Source organism: Piliocolobus tephrosceles, chromosome 10, assembly GCF_002776525.5.
Source record: "Piliocolobus tephrosceles isolate RC106 chromosome 10, ASM277652v3, whole genome shotgun sequence".
Lineage (NCBI taxonomy): Eukaryota > Metazoa > Chordata > Mammalia > Primates > Cercopithecidae > Piliocolobus > Piliocolobus tephrosceles.
In genome coordinates, this window is record NC_045443.1 from 120551152 (window position 1) to 120569231 (window position 18080).

The 18080-nt window shown below is 45.0% G+C and overlaps 2 protein-coding genes across 2 annotated transcripts in view; one reads left to right on the forward strand and one right to left on the reverse strand.

Moving 5' to 3' along the window:
* Positions 1 to 6025: 6025 nt before the first annotated feature.
* Positions 6026 to 18080, forward strand: part of CCDC62 (coiled-coil domain containing 62) — a 52970-nt gene continuing 40915 nt past the window's right edge. The window contains exons 1-4 of the mRNA XM_031936389.1: positions 6026 to 6684; positions 11086 to 11252; positions 14151 to 14252; positions 16570 to 16741. Of these exons, the coding sequence (XP_031792249.1) occupies positions 6594 to 6684; positions 11086 to 11252; positions 14151 to 14252; positions 16570 to 16741 (532 nt within the window). The 5' untranslated portion in view covers positions 6026 to 6593. The remainder of the gene's footprint in view (positions 6685 to 11085; positions 11253 to 14150; positions 14253 to 16569; positions 16742 to 18080) is intronic.
* Positions 9191 to 9771, reverse strand: LOC111538241 (60S ribosomal protein L21). The gene has a single exon (XM_023205522.2). The coding sequence runs from the start codon at positions 9722 to 9724 to the stop codon at positions 9242 to 9244; it is 483 nt and encodes a 160-aa protein (XP_023061290.1). The 5' UTR covers positions 9725 to 9771; the 3' UTR covers positions 9191 to 9241.

The window sequence follows — 18080 nt, forward strand, 5'->3', positions numbered from 1 at the left end:
TTTTAAAGTTACATATTATTTTTAAATTTTTTTGTTTTAAAGAGAAAACCTTTGGGGAGTGAAGGTAAAATTATTGAGATTTTTAATTTGTACCTAGTCATCATAATCCTTTTACCATACTCAGTTACTATTTATGAACCATAATCAAAATGAGCCTAAGTTCTTACTAGTCTAGATACATAATTGTATTCATTTTTGAGATTGGGTCTCGCTTTGTGGCCCAGGCTGGAATGCAGTGGTGTGATCACAGCTCACCGCAGCCTTGACCTCCCAGGCTCAAGTGATCCTCCCACTTCAGCTTTTGGAGTGGCTGAGACTGAAAGCACATACCACCATACCTGGCTAATTTTAAATTTATTATTTTTTTTTTTTTTGAGACGGTGTCTTGCGCTGTCACCCAGGCTGGAGTGCAGTGGCGCGATCTCGGCTCACTGCAACCTCCGCCTCCTGGGTTCGTGCCATTCTCCTGCCTCAGTCTCCCGAGTAGCTGGGACCACAGGTGACCACCACCACGCCCAGCTGATTTTTATATGTTTAGTAGAAACAGGGTTTTACCGTGTTAGCCAGGATGGTCTCAATCTCCTGACCTTGTGATCCACCTGCCTTGGCCTCCCAGAGTGCTGGGATAACAGGCGTGAGCCACTGTGCCCGGCCAATTTTAAAATTTTTTATAGAGTTAGGGGGTCTCCTTATGTTGTCCAGCCTGGTCTCAAACTCCTGAGCTCAAGCTATTCTCCCACCTCGGCCTCCCAAAGTGTTCAGATTATAGGTGTGAGCCACTGCACCCAGCCTGTACACATATTTTTACTTCAGTGTTACACATGGTTGCCTGGTGAACAGTGGCACTTGAGGACTTTCTAGAAAAATACCAAGCCTTTTTTTTTTTTTTTTTTTGAGATGGAGTCTCGCTCTGTTGCCCAGGCTGGAGTGCAGTGGCTTGATCACCGCTCACTGCAAGCTCTGCCGCCTCCCGGGTTCATGCCATTCTCCTGCGTCAGCCTTCCTAGAAGCTGGGACTACAGGTGCCCACCACCATGGCTGGCTAATTTTGTTTGTATTTTAAGTAGAGACGGGGTTTCACCGTTTTCACCAGGTTGGTCTTGATCTCCTGACCTCGTGATCCGCCCACCGCAGCTTCCCAAAGTGCTGGGATTACAGGTGTGAGCCACCGCACCCAGCCAAAAATACCAAGTCTTACAATGGTGAAACCTAAGAAACATGAATTAAAACGTTCCTGACTTCAAAAATTGACATTCAACCCACATTCCTTTACATCTCATCACCACCAACTTACTGCAGTCATCTACTGCTAGGCTGTTTTTAGCAACTACTCAGAATTTGCTTTGTTTGTTTGTTTATTTATTTATTTATTGGCATTTCCGTGATGATCAGGGAAGTAGACCACCTTTTTGTGTTTATTGGCTATTTGGTTTTGGGTTCTGGTGGTGGTGGTGGGTTTTTTTTGGTTTTTTGGTTATTTTGTTTTTTCGAGACAGAGTCTCCCTCTATTGCCCTAGGCTGGAGTGGTGTGGCGCAATCTTGGCTCACTGCAACCTCTGCCTCCCAGGTTCGAGCCATTCTCCTGCCTCAGCCTCCCGAGTAGCTGGGACTACGGGCATGCACCGCCACACCTGGCTAGTTTTTGTTTGTTTGTATTTTTAGTAGAAACGGATTTGCCATATTAACCAGGCTGGTCTCGAACTCCTGATCTCATGGTCCGCCTACCTCGGCCTCTCAGTGCTGGGATTACAGGCATGAGCCACCACGCCTGGCCTTGTTTTTGTTTTTTGAGTCAGGGTCTCACTATCGGTCAGGCTGGAATGCAGTGGCATGATCACAGCTCATTGGAGCCTCCATCTCCCAGCTCAAGTGATCCTCCTGTCTCAGCCTCCTGAGTAGCTGAGACCAGAAGAGTGCACCACCACGTCCAGTTAACTTTAAAAAAAAAATTATGCCAGGCAAGGTGCCTCATGCCTATTCCAGCACTTTGGGAGGCCAAGGCAGGTGGATCACCTGAGGTCAGGAGTTCCATACCAGCCTGACCAACATGGAGAAACCCCGTCTCTACTAAAAATACAAAATTAGCCAGGCATGATGGTGCATGCCTGTAATCCCAGCCACTTGGGAGACTGAGGCAGGAGAATTGCTTGAACCTGGGAGACAGAAGTTGTAGTGAGCTGAGATCAAGCCATTGCACTGCAGCATGGGCAATAAGAGTGAAACTCCGTCTGAAAAAAAAAAAATCATTTTTTGGCCAGGTGCAGTAGCTCATGCCTGTAATCCCAGTACTTTGGGAGGTCAAAGTGGGTGGATCAGCTGAGGTCAGGAGTTCGCGACCAGCCTGGCCAACATGGTGAAACCCATCTCTACTAAAAATACAAAAAAGCTGGCATGGTGGCGGGCACCCTACCCAGCTACTCAGGAGGCTGAGGCAGGAGATTTGCTTGAGGCGGGAGGCAGAGGTTGCAGTGAGCCGAGATTGTGCCATTGCACTCCAGCCCGGGCGACAAGGGCGAAGGAAAAAAAAAAATGTGTTTTAGAGATGGTGAACTCCTGAGCTCAAGAGATCCTCCCACATTGGCCTCCCAAAGTGGTGGGATTACAGGCCACTGCGCCCAGCTTTCTTGATTTTAAATTCCAAGACATTGTCTTGGTCTCCCAAACATGAACCTGTCAGTAAAGCTTCAAAGTAAGAAATCTTACTTTTGTTTTTCCATTTTCAGATTGTCTTTTTTTAACACAAGGGCATGTTTTGCTATTTCATATTCAACCAAAAAGTATAGTTGAAACCCTGTAAGACCGTATTTAGTAATTGTCTTGCTGTCTGATGAGTTAAGCATTCAGGGATGGGCAGCCAGGGCTGAAGTGTGATAAGCCTTATTTTTTCCTAGTCCCGTTCCCACATTTTAGGAAGAGTGAAAGGGGGATGAAGAGGTGACTATGGAAGGACAGGTGAAAAAGCTTAGATTCAACCCAGAATATCGTAGATTTTGTCAGGACAAAGTACCGTGGTTCCCTCATTGCTTTTCAGGAGCCCCCCAAAATCAGTTTCCCCCTCTTCATCTGTGATTCTTGGTTTAAATCAAAGGTGCTAGGGTGGCTCGCAACTGTTATCCCCGAGGGCTGGGCTCTGCCTCCACGCATTCGAGTGTCAGGTCCTGTTCTTGGAGCCAGCTACACAGGAGCGAGCACTGCCGAGCTCACGGTTATTAGGGTGAAGATGGAAGATAGGGGAGTGAGCAATTCAAATGTCATAAACCAGGGTGCTGGGAGCGGCGCAGCAGCCTTTATTCACTTCTTCATTCCCTGGGTAATGGTGAAGAGCCAGTTCTTCGAGGCCTTCTAGCGCCGGAGCCTCGGGCATGGGCAAAAAGCGTCCATACTCAGCCTGAGCCACTTGGGAGCCCCCAGTCTCCGAGGTGGAAGAACAGCGCCCACCAGCGCGGCGGGGCTGCAGCCAGGAAACCCTGGGTGGGAGCCCCGAGCCCCGGCGAGCGCACGCCGCGTGGGCGCCAGGCAGGCGGTTGGGGTGTGGGGCGGAGGACGGCCGAGGGCGCGGGGCTCCGGGGCTCCGGGCTCGCCCCCGCCTCTCGGGGCAGGCGCGCCGATGGCGTTTCCAAGGTGACGCCGTCCACACCGGCCTTCTCCGGGGGCGGAGGAAACACCTATGAACCCTGCGGCAGCCTTCCTTGCCGGACGCCAGGTGAGCGGCGGTTCCGGGCGCGGCTGGGCGCCGCTGCAACGGTGCACATTGGTCGAAATCTACTGCTTCTCAAGAACGGTGTCTACTTAAAATGTGAAACAGGCCGGGCGTGGTGGCTCATGCCTGTAATCCCAGCACTTTGGGAGGCGGAGGCGGGCGGATCGCGAGGTCAGATTGAGACCATCCTGACTAACACGGTGAAAACCCGTCTCTACTAAAGATACAAAAAAAATTAGCCGGGCGTGGTGGCTTGTAGTCCCAGCTACTCAGGAGGCTGAGGCAGGAGAAGGGCGTGAACCCGGGAGGCGGAGCTTGCAGTGAGCCTAGACCGCGCCACTGCACTCCAGCCTGGGCGACAGTGCAAGACTCCGTCTCAAAAAAAAAAAAAAAAAAAGTGAAACAATACACTGGACATAGAGGAAAACGGTGTCACGACCGTTTCCTTAACCCAATAACACCTTGTTATTCAGCTCAGGGCACAGAGTAGCGCGTACCTGGTGCTTACTGTTTAAGGAGGACGATTGGCGTCTAGGGAGCTGCTTTCCCATTTTCCTCGCTGGGTGTCCTTAATTTACACAACCTGGCGATTAGAGAAAGGAGCTCTCTCACAGCTCCACTGTATCAAAAAGTCTGGAAGTGGGCTTGCCCAAGGTTCGCGTCCATCAGTGTAAGACGACCTGCCTTTGTATTCTCGGCTTACTGCCTGTTTTCCTGGAGTGGAATATGTGCTCCTTGCCTGGCGGACTGTGGCCCAGCCACTGGCGCTCAATAAATTATTTGTTGAATGCATGAATGAAGGGCTAAGCCAACACTGGAATTCAAGCCTTGGGACTTGAAATCCCTTGACTCCAAATTCCATTTTCCTTTTTAAGACTAGTAACTGTAATTTATTCATCATTCTTATTTATTTTTGAGACAGGATCTGGCTCTGTCCCCAGGGCTGGAGTGCAGCAGTGACGCAATGTCGGCTCACTGCAGCCTCTGCTTCCCAGGTTCAAGCCATCCTCCCACCTCAGCCTTCCAAATAGCTGGGACCACAGGCGCCCACCACCATGCCGAGCTAATTTTTGTATTTTTAGTAGAGAGAGGGTTTTGCCATGTTGGTCAGGCTGGTCTCGAACTGCTGACCTCAGGTGATCTGCCCACCTCAGCTTCCCAAAGTGCTGGGATTACAGGTGTGAGCCACTGAGCCCCCCTCATTATTCTTGTTTATTTACAAATCTTATTTTTCAAAAAGCAGTAAGGGAGTACAAAGGGCCACTGGTGAACTTTTAATTACTGTCTTTAAGGTGGAACTCTATTAAAGTAACACTTTTAGTTCTTTATTGCATAGGTAGGGACAGCACCATGATTTGAAATGTGGTTTACAGTGTTAATGAGAGCTGATGTTTGTTGAGTGATTACTACGGGCCAGGCTTTGTGCTCAGTACTTTACAGTTTGTCTTGTTTAATCTTCATCACTCCAAGATGTTAAAATGCCGTTGCTATCATTTTACAGGTGAGGAAACTAATGCTTAGAGAAGTTAAGTAACTTGCCCAAGGTTATGTAGCCACTAAGTGGCTAATTCTGGGATCACAATTTGGTCGGACCAACTTGTTAGACTTTCAAATGCTGTATACTTAAAAGGAATTATTGTATTAATAGATAATATTGTTAGGTATAAAAATGGCATCATGGTTATATAGGAAATGTTCATTTTTAGAGATGCATTCTGAAGGATGTAAGGGTGAAATGGTATTTTTTTAATCAATAAAAGACAAGGAAATTGAAGCAGCTGTAGTGAAATCTCGATAATGGCAGAACCTAGGTACTGAGTATATGGGAGTTTATCATACCACTGTCTTTGGGTATATGTGAAAAATTTCCTTACGGAATTTGGTTTTTAATTACGTATGTTGTATTTGGACCAGTTACAATATTAAATTGTCCTTAATAGATTGAGTATGTATAGATGCCTTAGATGTTGTAGTTGTCATGAATATTGAATACTGGAAGACTTAATTTTCTTTTTATAGACTAAAATTCCCATTCTTTAGTAAGAATCATTTACATTTAAACAGTAACTATTTCATGGTTTTTGTTTTTTGGTTTTTTTGTTTGTTTGTTTGAGATAGAGTTTCACTCTTGTCGCTCAGGCTGGAGTGCAATGGTGTGATCTCGGCTCACCGCACCCTCCGCCTGCAGGGTTCAAACAATTCTCCTGCCTCAGCCTCTTGAGTAGCTGAGGTTACAGGCATGTGCCACCACACTGAGCTAATTTTTGTATTTTTAGTAGAGATGGGGTTTTGCCATGTTAGCCAGGCTCGTCTCAAACTCCTGACCTCAGTTGATCAACCCACCTTGACCTCCCAAAGTGCTGGGATTATAGGTGTGAGGCACCACACCTGGCCACTATTTCATGTTTAACCTGTACTTGGTTACTCAAATTGCTGGGGCAAGGTGGGAGATAATGTTATTGACTGGCAGAGAAAAGGGTTGTTGGCAAAGGGGGAGAAAAAGTGCAGAAATAGGTTTATTTGTTTACCCAGCGGGTTTTAGAAACAGCCCCACTTTTTAGGCATGGCACATATGGCATGACAGAAAATTGTAGAGAGGCAGAGTGCATGGTAGGTTTTAACTTGAATATGTTTTAAGGATACATAATCTTTGCTGCCATGTTATTAACTTGAAACTTAATTGAACTAGGAACTGGTAGCAAAAGAAGATATACTTATTTGGAAAATTGACTTTGGCTGATTTGTTACTGATTTCATTCTATTTTGATGTGAAACCGCTTTCTATGTTTAGAACATCGGGTCAGAAGTTGAGATTTCCACTATTGAGAAACAACGGAAGGAGCTGCAGTTGCTCATTGGAGAATTAAAAGATCGAGATAAAGAGCTCAATGACATGGTTGCAGTGCACCAGCAACAGCTTCTTTCGTGGGAAGAGGATCGGCAGAAAGTGTTGACATTGGAAGAACGTTGCAGCAAATTAGAAGGTCAGAAATACATTCAGTGACAACAGTTATGCACTCCTTTGTGCTAACACATTGATGGGCTCATGGGGAAGACAGAGAGGAAGTAAAGACTGCAACCCCTGCTGTCCTCAAGTTTAGGCTCATTGGAGACAGGAGGACTTTATGAACAGCGACAATGGGACAGACACATTCAAATAAAGTAGGACAGGCAAAGTATTTCAGTATAAAAAGGGGGCTGGATAGAGCTCCAGTTAACATGGGGTGAGCACCAGTGGTGAAGCTGAAGTTTTGAACAAGAGTATGAATGAAGATGCCATATGACTAGCCATTTCTCTTAAACTAAGCTGAAAGTTTTTAAGCTTTTTGTATTGAACTTGATCTTAAGTTCCTAAAATGGTCATCTTTTAGAATTACAGCTGTCTGGCCTGGCACAGTGGCTCACACCTGTAATCCCAGCACTTTGGTAGATCATTTGAGCTCTGGAGCTCGAGACTAGCCCGGCCAACATGGTGAAACCCTACTTCTACTAAAAATACAAAAAATTAGCTGGGCGTGGTGGTGCACACATGTAATCTCAACTACTCGGGAGGCAGAGGCACGAGAATCACTTGAACCCGGGAGGTGGAGGTTGCAGTGAGCCAAGATTGCGCCACTGCACTCCAGCCTGGGGGACAGAACAAGACCCTGTCTCAAAAAAAAAAAAAAAAACATATATATATATATATATAGCTGTCTCAAAAATGGTTGCAAAAAGTTTATTTGATACCATATTTTCATTCTGTCATTCCTTTAGTGCTGCCCTAAATCTGAATGTTCCATTGACTCTAGATTGTTAGTAGAAGGCATTAGAGGAGAAAACACTAGATCTGTGTAATAGAAAGATAACCTTTTTTTACTTAACATTACTCAAAGGATTCTGTAAATGTGACAATCCAAATCTATCATTTTTGGTGGGGCACAGTGGCTCATGCCTTTAATCCCAGCACTTTGGGAGGCTGAGGCAGGCCGATCACTTGAGGTCAGGAGTTCGATACCAGCCCAGCCAACATGGTGTACCTTATCTCTATTAGAAATACAAAAATTAGCAGGGCGTGGTGGTGCACGCCTATAGTCCCAGCTACTCAGGAGGCTGAGGCAGGAGAATTCCTTGAATCTGGGAGGTGGAGGTTGCAGTGAGCCGAGATCGCGCCACTGCACTCCATCCTGGGCGACAGAGTAAGACTCTGTGTCAAAACAAAGAAAGAAACAAACAAAAAACCCAAATATATTCTTTTTTTTGTTTCTTTGATGACCATCTGGTTTTACTCTGACCACACCCACATGCGTATACACACATAGCGTTTAACATGGTTGCTGATTAAATGCAGTCTAACATCTTATGGCTCTTATATAAACATGTTAAAAGAACAAAGATAATACATATAACATATGTAGCCTACATTACACGTAGCCATCAGTATTTTATTTTATTTTTTTTTTTTTTTTTTTTTTTGAGACGGAGTCTTGCTCTATCGCCTGGGCTGGAGTGCAGTGGCCCGGATCTCAGCTCACTGCCAGCTCTGCCTCCCGGGTTTACGCCATTCTCCTGCCTCAGCCTCCCGAGTAGCTGGGACTGCAGGCGCCCGCCGCCTCGCCCGGCTAGCTTTTTGTATTTTTTTTTTTTTTTTGTTTTTTTATTTTGAGACGGAGTCTTGCTCTGTCGCCCAGGCTGGAGTGCAGTGGCTGGATCTCAGCTCACTGCAAGCTCCGCCTCCCAGGTTCACGCCATTCTCCTGCCTCAGCCTCCCGAGTAGCTGGGACTACAGGCGCCCGCCACCTCGCCCGGCTAGTTTTTTGTATTTTTAGTAGAGACGGGGTTTCACCGTGTTAGCCAGGATGGTCTCGATCTCCTGACCTCGTGATCCGCCCGTCTCGGCCTCCCAAAGTGCTGGGATTACAGGCTTGAGCCACCGCGCCCGGCCACTTTCTGTATTTTTTAGTAGAGATGGTGTTTCACCGTGTTAGCCAGGATGGTCTCGATCTCCTGACCACGTGATCCGCCCGTCTCGGCCTCCCAAAGTGCTGGAATTACAGGCTTGAGCCACCGCACCCGGCCCAGTATTTTATTTTAAAATGAGCAAGATTTGAATAGGCAGCTCATGGAAAGAGGAAAATTGAATGGCCAATAAATATATAAAAAGTTTCCTATTCTCATTAGTAATTAGGGAAATGCAAATGAAAACCAAATTGAGATGCTATTTTACCTTTACCAGCCTGGCACAAATTATCGGGTTTTGGTAAAGTATGGTGCCAAGGGAAAGCTGAGATGCTGCTGGCGGGAGTCAGTTGTTACTGCTCATGTGCAAAATCGTTTGGCAGTATCTGGTGAAGCTGAAGATGTGCATATCCCACAGCCCAGTAAAGCCACTTCTAGAATATTCTCACCCTATAATAGACACACGAATCACTTAAAGGGCTTGTTAAAATTTAGATTCTGATACAGTAGGTCTGGGGCCCAAGGGTCTGCATTTCTTTTTTTTTTTTTTTTTTTTTTTTTTTTCAGCCCAGAGGTCTTTTTTTTTTTTTTTTTTAACACCTATTATGCCATGAATTCATAGGGAATAGGTTCCAGCAGCTCAGGCTCCTTCCCATTGGTCCTCACAAAGTGTGCTTCTCTAGGTGGAGCAGGCTGGCGCTTCAGTTGAACCCAGGTACCTTTCTCTTTGGCTTCTTTCTTTTTCTGATCATTTTCCTTCACGCGTTTCAGGAAGCTATCTCGGCTCTTAGAGTGTTTAATGTGCTCAATACGCACATTAATTCTCTTGGCAAGAATCTTGCCCTTAACTTGTTTGTTTACAACAATGCCAACAGCATGCTGGGTAACGTTGTAGACTCTCCCAGTTTTGCCATGGTAACACTTGTGGGGCATTCCTTTTTGAACAGTACCCATTCCCTTGATGTCTACAATATCACCTTTCTTATAGATTCGCATATACGTGGCCAAAGGAACAACTCCATGTTTTCTAAAAGGCCTAGAGAACATATATCGGGTGCCTCTCCTCTTTCCCTTTGTGTTCGTCATTTTGGCGAATTACAATTACTGGAAGATGGCGGTTCCGGCCGAAAGGCAAGGGTCTGCATTTCTAACAGGCATCCCAGGCGATGCCACTGCCACTGCTGGTCCAGGGACCACATTTTGAGAAGCAAGGCTCTCGAGAAACTCTTGAAAATATGCACCAAGTTGCATGTAAAAAGGCCTGGCGCTGTGGCTCATGTCTGTAATCTCAGCACTTTGGGAGGCCAAGGCAGGCGAATCACCTGAGGTCAGGGGTTCGAGACCAACCTGGCCAACATGGTGAAACTCCGTCTCTACTAAAAATACAAAAATTAGCCGGGCATAGTGGCTCATGCCTGTAGTCCCAGCTACTCCAGAGGCTACGGCAGGAGAATTGCTTGAACCTGGGAGGCGGAGGTTGCAGTGAACTGAGATCACACCACTGCACTCCAGCCTGGGCTACAGAGCGAGACTCCATCTCAAAAAAAAAAAAAAAAAAAAAAGATGTATGTCAAAGAATATTCAGAGCAGCATTGTTTATCACAGCTGCAAAGTAGAAATAACCCAAATGATCATCAATATTAGAAATAACCTTTGGCGCGGTGGCTCATACCTGTAATCCCAGCACTTTGGGAGGCCAAGGTGGATGGATCACGAGGTCAGGAGATGGAGACCATCCTGGCCAATATGGTGAAACCCAGTCTCTACTAAAAATACAAAAAAATTAGCTGGACGTGGTGGCGCTCGCCTGTAGTCCCAGCTACTTGGGAGGCTGAGGCAGAAGAATCATTTGAACCTGGGAGGTAGAGGTTGCAGTGAGCCGAGATCGTGCCATTGCACTCCAGCCTGGGCAATAGAGGGAGACTCTGTCTCACCAAAAAAAAAAAAGAAAGAAAGAAAGAAAACAGAAATAAGCTTTGGTGTAATCATTCAGTGGAATATTACCTGGCAATGTTAGTGCACAAACACAAGTTAACTGAGCGAATCTCAGAATCATCATCTTAAGCGAAAAAAGCAAACAGATGAATTCTCAGAATATGATTCCATTTTTATATGGTTCAAATTAAACTATAATTTTGAGGCATGTGGTCATTGGTGAAACTGTAATGAAAAGCTAGGAAGTGATTACTCGAAGATCAGGGTCATGGCTGGGAAAGTAGAAACTGGAGAGATTATGTTCAGGAAGTGACCTCCAGAGGCTTCCAGTTGCTCACAGTTCTGTTTCTTGATTAGGGGTGATACTGTGCATTTCAGAATAAAAGGTTTTAAAAGAAGATTGTCTTTTTAAAAATTCTCTGGCACACTTTTACTTTTTAACCACACATTTTGAAAATAATGCATTTTAAGCTGAAGGTCTGACTACAAATTATTGATGAACTTTCCCTCAGGTGAACTACATAAAAGAACTGAAATAATCAGGTCACTCACGAAGAAGGTAAAATCTCTTGAATCCAACCAAATGGAATGCCAAACTGCTCTTCAAAAGACCCAACTACAGCTTCAGGAAATGGCTCAAAAGGCAACGCATTCTTCTCTTCTCTCTGAAGACCTTGAGGTTGGGATTATTTTCTGATAAACTTCACTAGTCCAAATTCCCTTTGTGTTTCAGTTATTGAAAAATTAGATTTGGCCAGGTGCGGTGACTCACTCCTGTAATGCCAACACTTTGGGAGGCCGAGGTGGGCAGATCTCTACTAAAAATACAAAATTAGCTGGGCATGGTGGCGCACACCTGTAGTCCCAGCTACTCGGGAGGCTGAGGCAGGAGAATCGTTAGAACCCGGGAGGCAGAGGTTGCGGTGAGCCGAGATCTCGCCATTGCACTCCAGACCGGGCAACAAGAGGGAAACTCTGTCTCAAAAAAAAAAGAAAAGAGAAGAAAAGAAAAAAGAAAACTTAGATTTAAATGTTTCATTAAAAACGCATATGAGGCTGGGCGCAGTGGCTCGGTGGCTTATGCCTGTTATCCCAGCTCTTTGTTTGGGAGGCTGAGGTGGGAGGATTGCTTCAGCCCAGGAATTCGATACCATGCTTGGCAACATGGCAGATGCCTGTCTCTATAAAAAAGAGGAAATACAAAAATGAGCTGGGTGTGGTGGTTTACTGCTGTGGTCCCAGCTACTTGGGAGGCTGAGGCAGGAGGATCACTTGAGCCCAGGAGGTTAAGGCTGCAGTGAGCTGTGATTGTGCCACTACACCCCAGCCTGGGTGACAAAACAACAACAACAAAAAAGCACATGTAAGCCAAGCACAGTGGTGTGTGCCTGTAGTCCCAGCTTCTGGGGAGGCTGAGGCAGAAACATCGCTTGGGCCCAGGAGTTCAAGTCCAGCCTGGGCAACACAGTGAGACTTCATCTCGATAAAAAACAACAATCACAACAAACAACCAGTGCAAAAATACATACGTGTGTGTATGAAGGTATCTACATTCATCCACCCCTTGTAGTTCTGCGTTTATCCTACAGTTTTGGTTAGCTGCACAGCACTATTCTGTCTTAGAGATTGAGCTATTCTGTCTTAGAGATTGAGTACAACCCTTTTTAACTGTTATGCCCTTTGGTTTAGTAGCATCTACCATTTAATCAGCAATGGGTTATTTTAGAAAGCTTTCCTCAAAGATGAGAGGGTATCATCAAGTTTTGGTAGCTTCAATGATGTTTTCTAAATTATTGCGTCTTTTTATTTTTGAGACGGAGTTTCACTCTTGTTGCCCAGGCTGGAGTGCAATGGCACAATCTCGGCTCACCGCAGCCTCTGCCTCCCGGGTTCAAGCAATTCTCTTGCCTCACTCTCCCGAGTAGCTGGGATTACAGGCATGCACCACCACGCCCAGCTAATTTTGTATTTTTAGTAGAGACGGAGTTTCTCCATGTTGGTCAGGCTGGTCTCGAACTCCCGATATCAGGTAATCCACCCGCCTCGGCCTCCCAGAGTGTTGGGATTACAGATGTGAGCCACTGTGCCCAGCCAATTATTGTGTCTTATAATGTTAGTGGCATATTGGGAATAAAACCTCTAAGACTGGTTTTTTGAGCCCGACACGGTGGCTCACACCTATAATCCCAGCACTTTGGGAGGCCGAGGTGGGCAGATCACTTGAGGTCCAAAGTCTGAGATCAGCCTGGCCAACATGGTGAAACCCCCTCTCTACTAAAAATTCAAAAATCAACCAGGTGTTGTGGTGGGCACCTGTAGTCCCAGCTACTCGGGAGGCTGAGGTAGGAGAGTCACTTGAACCTGAGAGGCAGAGGTTGCAGTGAGCCGAGATCACACCACTCCACTCCATCCTGGGGGAAAGAGTGAGACTCTGTGTCAAAAAAAAAGAAAAAAAAAAAAGACAGATTTTTTTGGTTTTCTCTTCTAATTCATCAGTCATCAGATATTTTTTGAGTTCATGCTTATAAGAGGTGCAGAAAGCCAGCTTGTTTATGTGTTACATCCTTCATCCCAGCTACTCCGGAGGCTGAGGCAGGAGAATCACTTGAACCCAGGAGGCGGAGGTTGCGGTGAGCCGAGATCATCCCACCAGTGCACTCTAGCCTGGGTGACAGAGTGAGACTCCATCGCAAAAAAAAAAAAAGCCTGATGGTTATTTTTCTCAAATAGTAAATAGATTATATACACAATAATTATATCAGATCTAGCACTATTTTTTTTTTAAATAACTGATGAGTAGGAATACCCCAGTATGAAGTTCTTTCAACAAAGAAGGTTTTTTAAATTCACAGAATTCACTAATGCTACTTTGTTTCAACAAAGGAAATCTTTTTTTTTTTTTTGAGACGGAGTCTCGCTCTGTCGCCCAGGCTGGAGTGCTGTGGCCGGATCTCAGCTCACTGTAAGCTCTGCCTCCCGGGTTCACGCCATTCTCCTGCCTCAGCCTCCCGGGTAGCTGGGACTACAGGCACCACCACCTCGCCCGGCTATTTTTTTGTAGTTTTTAGTAGAGATGGGGTTTCACCGTGTTAGCCAGGATGGTCTCGATCTCCTGACCTCGTGATCTGCCCGTCTCGGCCTCCCAAAGTGCTGGGATTACAGGCTTGAGCCACCGCGCCCGGCCAACAAAGGAAATCTTTTACTAATACAGTTCTCATTCATTCATTTTCTTCCCTCTTCCCAACCCAAAATTACACATAAAAGATATTAGGAAATAGACATGTTTACAAGCATCATCAACATAATTCAGTAGGGCAAATACAAGTACTGAGAGGATGGTAGAATTAATAGAGAAATACATATTTGTATTATTTTTTGATGACTGCTTTCTTAGCCCACTTTGTTACTAAAACAATGTGGGTTTTATTAGCCCACTTCATTACCAACTCTTTTTCTGTTACTAACGAGTCAAGCAAGGAAAAAACAAAATGGAGAAATAAGCACAGACTATGGCTAGCGAGCGTAGTGAAAGCTTTAAAAGGACTCAAGCAGTATCATCTGTGTTGTTTTCTTGTAGGCTAGAAACGAAACTCTCAGCAACACGTTAGTGGAACTTTCTGCTCAGGTAGGACAGTTACAAGCTCGAGAACAAGCTCTCACGACCATGATAAAGCTAAAGGTAATTAAAAATAAGAATTCTTCCATTTGCCAGAGTGCTTGGTGGTTTATATTCATATTCATTATCTTACCTAAGTCCCTAGCATCCCAGAAATGTGAAGCTACCAATCAATGTTGCTCTTGTTTTTAAAACGCCCATTTAGAAATGAGGGAAACAAGTTTAAAATGATGTTCCCAAGGCATGAAGAAGGAGGCAGGACTCTGCTTCTGGTCTTCTGTCTCCAAGGCCCATTCCATGGGCTGGCAGGTCTGAATTAACTTATTTTCTCCCCGGGTATCCATTATTAGGTCTCGTAGAGTTATTGGCAATTAGATTGCTTGATAATTTTTTTAATGGAGAGGAAAACCATTTGCAATCGAGCAGTTGATATAGTCACTAACATGCAATATACAACGATACACAGTCTCCTGCTGTTATGCGTGTCTTTGACAACTGGTATTTAAGGGAACAATATTGGTATAATGAAATGCTTACCCTAGTAAAGATGTGATTTTTCTCAGCACATTGTTTTGAAGTGATTGGGGCAAGTGCTCTTAAAATTAAATAGAAAATATTAAAATCTACAGTCATGTCTTTAGTCAAGTAGTAGCCAGTTTAGTGGCTTCAACAACCTCTCTGGTTTCCATCATAGCAAACTCTGGCAAAGCTGTAGGTATGTGCGAAGGTGCTGCCAAGGCATTCCCCCACCATTAAAACAGTGGGTGCATTAGGAAGGGTGTGCTCCTGGAGGCTGGGTGCAGTGGCTCACACCTATAATCCCAGTACTTTGGGAGGCTGAGGCGGGTGGATTGCTTGAGGTCAGGAGTTCAAGACCAGCCTGGCCAACATGGTGAAACCCGTCTTTACTAAAAATACAAAAAAATTAGCCGGGCATGGTGGCACGCCTGTAATCCCAGCTACTCTGGAGGCTGGGGTGTGAGGATCCCTGGAAGCTGGGAGGTGGACGTTGCAGTGAGCTGAGATTACACCACTGCACTCCAGCCCGGGTGACACAGCAAGACTCTGTCTCAAAAAAAAAAAAAAAAAAAAAAAAAGAAGGCCAGGGACGGTGGCTCACATCTGTAATCCCAGCACTTTGGGAGGCTGAGCAAGGCGGATCATAAAGCCAAGAGATTGAGACCGTCCTGGCTAACATGGTGAAACCCCGTCTCTATTTTTAAAAATATAAAAATTAGCTGGGCGTAGTGGCACACACCTGTAGTCCAGCTACTCAGGAGGCTGAGGCAGGAGAATTGCCTGAACCCAGGAGGCGGAGGTTGCAGTAAGCCGAGATCATACCACTGCACTCCAGCCTGACGACAGAGCGAGACTTCATCCGAAAAAAAATGCTGTGTTCCTAGACTGAGAGATTTTATCTGATGAAAATGGTTTCCATTAGAAGCAGATGCCCTCCAGGACATCCTTATCAAAGGAGTAAGTAGGAGTCCAGGTTTCAGGCTGAAAGGGATTGACTGTTGTGGGTCTCTCCTGGTGTTAACTGAACTGTGTTCCTGTACTTATTAGAACTGTTATTTTTTGCTACTGGCCTGGTCGCAAAGTTCCATGGATTTTTGCATGGCCTGCCCCAACCCTTTTATTCTATAAGTTCTAGTGCGAGATGTGTAGACAATGTGATTTTTCAGGCATGCGTTTACAATGCTGTAGCAGAAATGCTTAGACTTCAGTCGGGGTAAAACCTCTTAATAACAGTTATTCCAGGCGAGTGGGGAAGGGATAGAACTTTTACTTATTTTTATACTTTTAGGTGTTGTTTGAGTTGCTTTCCAAGAAGCAGATACCTTTTTTGGTAACTAAAACTGCCTCAACAATTAAGAGATTCTAATTTGGTAGGTTTGGAATGATGTTGTTGTGGAGTCTGTCATTTTAACAAGCTGGAAAATGGGAGGGAATGGTGGGCCGTTAGACCGACCTATATAATCCAGAGGATGAGTTTCCTATCCAGGGGCCACCTACCCTCTTGTTGCTATTATAGTTTCTTAGGTAATGGAATGGTCTGACTGTAACTTTCTGAGAGAGAGTAAGGGGTCGTGGTTCAGTACATAGTGTCTGAGGCAACCAGCTAGGTTCAAATGGTGGCTCCACCACTAACTAGCTGTGTAACCACGGGCAAGGAACATAGCCTTTCTGTCGACTCGTCTGTCACTTGGCAAGAGCAATAGTACCTCCTCATAGAGTTACTGTAAAGATTAAATGAGTTAATATGCGAAAAGTGCTTAGAATGGAACCTGGCACACAGTCGGATCTTAGTATTATCTTTTCTTTTTGGTTAATTGGAATTTAAGAATGTAGAATAACCGTTTTCAAATTTGGTTTTTAGGACAAAGATATTATTGAGGCAGTCAATCACATTGCAGACTGTTCGGGTAAATTTAAATTGCTGGAGCATGCCCTACGTGACGCCAAGATGGCGGAGACTTGTATTGTGAAAGAAAAGCAAGATTATAAGCAGAAATTGAAGGCACTTAAGATTGAAGTCAGTAAACTAAAAGGTAAGGAAGAGACCCACATTTAAGATACGAGTGTATTATCTTGGTAATGTATTTCTTCATTTGGGTTCACTTAATCTTATGCTTGCGAGTAGATCAATTCCTGGCCTTAGGCCCTAATGTGAAATATCCATTTCATTTATATGGGATTATGCTGCAATTTGTGTCTTATAAGATAAATAACAGAGTCAGGGAAAACTGCAGAATGTATCATATTTTAAAGTAATCCTGCCTTAGTTGAGGTGGCTGTACCATTAGCTATTGCTGATACATGCTTTGTGGCAGACAACATCAGTATCTCAGTGGCAGACAGTCCTAGCATTTATTAAACCCACACATCTAGAGGCAAATGGGAGTTGACTGATTACGATTGGGCCTCACTGAGCTTCCCATCTGGGCAGTTCTGCCTCACACATTTCATCTTCTCCTTGCTAGCAGGCTAGCCTGGGCATTTCTTCCCATGGTGAGGGCAGAAACTTCTGATTCTGAAATTAGGAAGTTTTATTTTTGCCGATTTATTTATTTATTTTCGACAGAGTCTCACTCTGTCACCCAGGCTGGAGTGCAGTGGAGCGATCTTGGTTCACCAAAGCCTCCATCTCCCGGGTTCAAGCTATTCTCCTGTCTCAGCTTCCCGAGTAGCTGGGATTACAGGCACCCACCACCATGCCTGGCTAATTTTTGGATGTTTAGTAGAGACAGTTTCGCCATGTTGGCCAGGCTAGTCTGGAGCTCATGACTTCAGGCAAATCCCTCTGCCTTGGCCTCCCAAAGTGCTGGGATTTACAAGCGTGAGCCAACGCACCCAGCCAATCTTTGCTGATTTAACTTAAAAGATTCAGCATTTGAAAATGTTGTCCTTATGATGCCCTGACCTATGGTTAGCCATAGGTCTTATCTCCATTTGTAGCTTCAGCTAAAACCATAATCATATTATCATCCCCTTGGCAGCAGGAACAGACTCTGCTTCTCTTTTTCAGTGTACTGTTAATAGCACAGCACCAGGGCTATACTCTAGGTATTTGGTATTTATTGAATGTTTATATATACCGAGGTAAAATATTCAAGTAGAAAGAAGTCTGTTCTGTCAATATTTATATATTATAAATATTTTATAAATTCAATATTAAAACTTTTTTTTTTTTTGAGATGGAGTCTCGCTCTGTTGCCCAGGCTGGAGTGCAATGGCGTGATCTCAGCTCGCTGCAACCTCCGCCTCCCAGGTTCAAGCAATTCTCCTGCCTCAGCCTCCCGAGTAGCTGGGATTACAGGCACCCGCCACCATGCCTGGCTAATTTTTGTATTTTTAGTAGAGACGGGGTTTCATCATGTTGGTCAGGCT

Bases quoted from the DNA above. Each gene is read 5' to 3' on its own strand.
- LOC111538241 (XM_023205522.2), bottom strand. From the start codon at position 9,724: ATGACGAACACAAAGGGAAAGAGGAGAGGCACCCGATATATGTTCTCT.